General features: G+C 35.3%; 1 protein-coding gene across 2 annotated transcripts in view; it reads right to left on the reverse strand.

Annotated features, from left to right (window-relative positions):
- The window catches only part of LOC107743293 (poly (ADP-ribose) polymerase 1), a 26,245-nt gene that overhangs the window by 17,041 nt on the left and 5,275 nt on the right, over positions 1-3,929 (reverse strand). For both annotated transcript variants that reach the window (XM_016556462.1, XM_016556460.1), the window contains exons 5-8: positions 1,732-1,816; positions 1,231-1,347; positions 459-635; positions 189-363 (exon numbers count right to left, since the gene is read on the reverse strand). In XM_016556462.1, the coding sequence (XP_016411948.1) occupies positions 189-363; positions 459-635; positions 1,231-1,347; positions 1,732-1,816 (554 nt within the window). The remainder of the gene's footprint in view (positions 1-188; positions 364-458; positions 636-1,230; positions 1,348-1,731; positions 1,817-3,929) is intronic.

Genomic DNA, 3,929 nt, shown 5'->3' on the forward strand with positions numbered 1-3,929 from the left:
TTTTTAAATGTAGGACGACTATCTTTTTTTTTTTTTTTTTGCAGCCAAACGCCGCACGCCGGAGATCCGGCACGGTGCCGGAGAACTTGCCCTGTTATTTGTGTGTGCATCTGCTGTTCAGTAACCTAAAATGATTGACCACTAAATAAACCCCAGTATTTCTCAAGGTTTCTCTCAGAGTCACTGACCTGCAGGCACCTCAGTGAGGTTATTACTGGCGGCAGTGGACGCACTCGGGGCAGCTGAGGTCACAGTAGCAGCAGCAGACGAAGGGGTGGGGGCTGCAGGAGGGGCATCTTTGGGAAACACACGGTCCTGCCGTTTAAACTTAAACTTCTTCAGGAATGGAATCTCACTGAACTCCTAAAGAGGAATAACATTTGCAGGACATGTTAGGTGTTGAAATTCACCTGCATGCAGATGTGAATATCCAACTACCACAGATCTACAGCACTTACCTTAGGAGTGACCCAGTCTTTGCGATCAGGTGTCTGAGTCTTGAATACACACTTGGTCCACGCAGAGATGTCTCCAGTACAGTAGTATGCATCACTCTTAAACACAAGCTGCCCTTTGCAAGTCTCACAAGGCTTCAAGGACCCAAAAGCCATGCAGTCTGAAAGCCGGTCTATGATCTGTCAATTAAACAGTCACATTTCATTAGAGAAATGATACCCAAAGTAATAGACCAATTAGGGATGTTCATTTTAACCGGTTAACCGACCGTAAGAATTTTTGACCGGTTAATACAATCAGTTAAACGGTTTAAAAAGTACAAATTTTTTTCAGTAATTTATCAAAATATTTAAAAAGGTTTGCTGCATGGTTAAAATACGCTACGTGTATAAAAAAAATAGTTTTTTAGGGGGAAAAAACATAAGTCGCATTTTATTATTTCATTCAGACATAGGCCTAATGCCGACGCGAAATGTTTACAAACATAATAAACACTGTAAACATAGCTAGGCTATTTTAGTTCCCCTCAGCAACAAATCCTTTCAATTAACAGTATTTAGAAAAGAACAAGAATTAAAAATATAAGAAGCTATAGCAATATAAACGACAAGCCAAAACGAATTCATTTAGGCTAAAACGAAACTGACAAGACCAATAGTGAAAATAGTCACAGATTCTCTTTGGTATCTGACGTTTGATGCTGCTATTGAAATTGACAGTCAGACAGTGGTCAAATCAGCACATCAGTACAGTTTTTCTGTTTTTCACACCTACATTTGACTCCCCAGATGGAACCTCCTGATTGTTGGCAATAAGCAGTTCCTTCATGTCATTGATGGAGCAGAATTTCTTCAGCTTGTCCTTAATTCCCCAGATCATCTGGCTTTGCTCCTAGAATACATCAAGAACCAGACAAAAGCATTTTCAGACTGATATACTTTCTAATTTACAGAAAAAAATTAGAGCAATCAGCTAAATGTTGGGAGAAAACACTATAGTCTCATTTCTACAGACAGCACAACTAATGTAATAAAATTCTTAGGTCTGTTCTGGTAATAGACAAAGAACTTATTAATGCAAATCATAAAATATATTTCAAAAATTCAATAATTCCATATAATCTTGTTAAGATAATAAATAGATAGTCTAATCAGCTAAAATGTAAAAGCGTGCATCAAAATCTCTACATTATATTGGAGCAAATTCATTTGTTACTAGGCAAAAGTTATCTATAATAATCCGAGCCATATGAAAGATATCAGAAACAACTCATACCTTCAGTTGTTTCAGCTCCAGTTTTTCATCTTCTTTCTTCTGTTTCTTGGAGACTCCTCCATCTACATCATCTATCTTTCTCTTCCTGAGAAAGAAAACGCATTAAAAAAAAAAACACTATGAATACACAATGTATTGCATTTATATCCTAAGGACATTACTTGAAAATTCAGTTCTTTGCAGCATATTGATTCTGAATGGTCAGCTGTAGTTTTCACTTGCTATTTCTTCTGTATAATTTGTATAACTCACCATTGACCCAGGCAACTAATAACCTACACAGCATTATGATTAACTAAAGCTACTACAAATCAATTTTGTTAACTGAAATAAAGATTGAATAAAATAAAATACAAGTATTAGACGAAAAACACCTAAAAAAAATCTATTAGAAATGCTGCCACTGCAACTAACTGACATAAAAAAGCTAAATATAAATATTAAAAATAACAACAACAAAAAAACAGCAAATATAAAAGTGAAAGCTAATTAATATTAAAAATATTAAATATCTTTAATATAATATAAACAATACTAAAATAACACTTGTTAGTTGTGTCTATATTTGCAAGTAGTCTTGTAATAAGCAAGTTAAATGTAGTCATCACCACAAACTCTTTCAGGGCGATCAGGTGCACATACGTGTACAACGTACAGTCAGACATAATGAACAGCTGACTCGATGCCTTTTACATCAATAAAAAGGAGCATTCTTATTATAAACCCTAGCTGATCCAAGATCTGATCACTTGATCTGAATGGTGAAAATCTTTCCACCTTGTGGATCTGAGTTCATCCTACAGAGAGAATTTGGTCTCCTCCGAGTGTGTGTTAGAACCCAGAGGCTCTTCTATCAGTGGACCTCATTAGAAGATTATCAGTCCACTGAGTCACAGTCATGTCTGGACAGGATCCTCTATCCGGTGGCCATCATAATGCAGATCATTAATTAATCACCTCATGACAGACATCAAAGCTGATCTCAACAGCACCACTGTGCCTACTTCCCCTCCAGAATGTAATTAACGCACATTTGGGTGGCAATAATGGGCACCAGAGGTCAAAGCAAACACAAACAAGACCATTCTTCCCATTAGAATAAAAGGCTTATAAAAGCCCATATCACAGCTACGGGTGAAAAGCGACACGGGGAGAGAGAAAATAAATGAATATAGATGTGGTTGTTTTGTTACCATTTAATATGTTTCATGTCTTGTTTTAGTTTTTGAAGCTAATATCTATGCTTTTCTTTATTTGGTTGTGGTCCCTTTAAGAATCTTAAGTTTCAGCAAGAGTCCTGCCATGTGACCAGTAATAAGGAAGTGAGCAAGCATGACACAGAGAGTAGCATGTTTAGTGGATCTGAAGCTATACTGTGATATTTGCATACATCTTGCGTCTGTTGTAGCATCGTGGGTATATATTGACTGTTTTTAACAATATATATGATTGCAGATTATTATTTGGGGATAGTGTTACATTTTATGGAGCTGATTGTTAGAAGCCTATTATTCTCTATCTACCTCACTATAGTTAATGACATTTCGTTGTGGTAATGTTTATACTGTTCCTAGACCATTAAAAGTTCATATAAATGCAGTACAGATAGAACAGTGATTAGAAAATTAAATACATGTTAAATATACATACATTACATTTAAAGATATTTGTTAAATACATAAACTTGTGACAGTAAAAGGAAAAAAAGGAGATTTAATTCATTTCATTTGATTATATCTGTTGATTATGCGTTTTGTATGTTTCAGTTTCACTTTTCCTCACAACGTCAATAAACCTGTGGACAAGGAGCCTATGTCTTCAGAGTCTTGATGTTAGGGAAGAGTTTATCTGGCTGTCAAGTTATATACAGCACATATACCGAGGGCAGTACAGTGGCATCTTTTGCTAATGGATGCAAGAACTTTTCCAAGCAGATCCAAAGAAGTCAAATGCATTGGCAGAACATAGGCAAACAACATCAAGCGACGAGTGGCATCTCAAAGCAATAACATACGAAGCATACATGACAGAGACTTGGTAGGTACATTAATATTTACTTTTTAAATAGATATTTATTATTTTAAAAAATTTACTATATTAATTATTGATGATAGATTAATCATTTTTTTTAAATAATACTTTTATTCAGCAAGGATGCATTAAATTGATCAAAAGTGACTGTAAAGTATGTGTGTATA

Source organism: Sinocyclocheilus rhinocerous, unplaced genomic scaffold (genome assembly GCF_001515625.1).
Source record: "Sinocyclocheilus rhinocerous isolate Xijiao unplaced genomic scaffold, SAMN03320098_v1.1 scaffold827, whole genome shotgun sequence".
NCBI lineage: Eukaryota > Metazoa > Chordata > Actinopteri > Cypriniformes > Cyprinidae > Sinocyclocheilus > Sinocyclocheilus rhinocerous.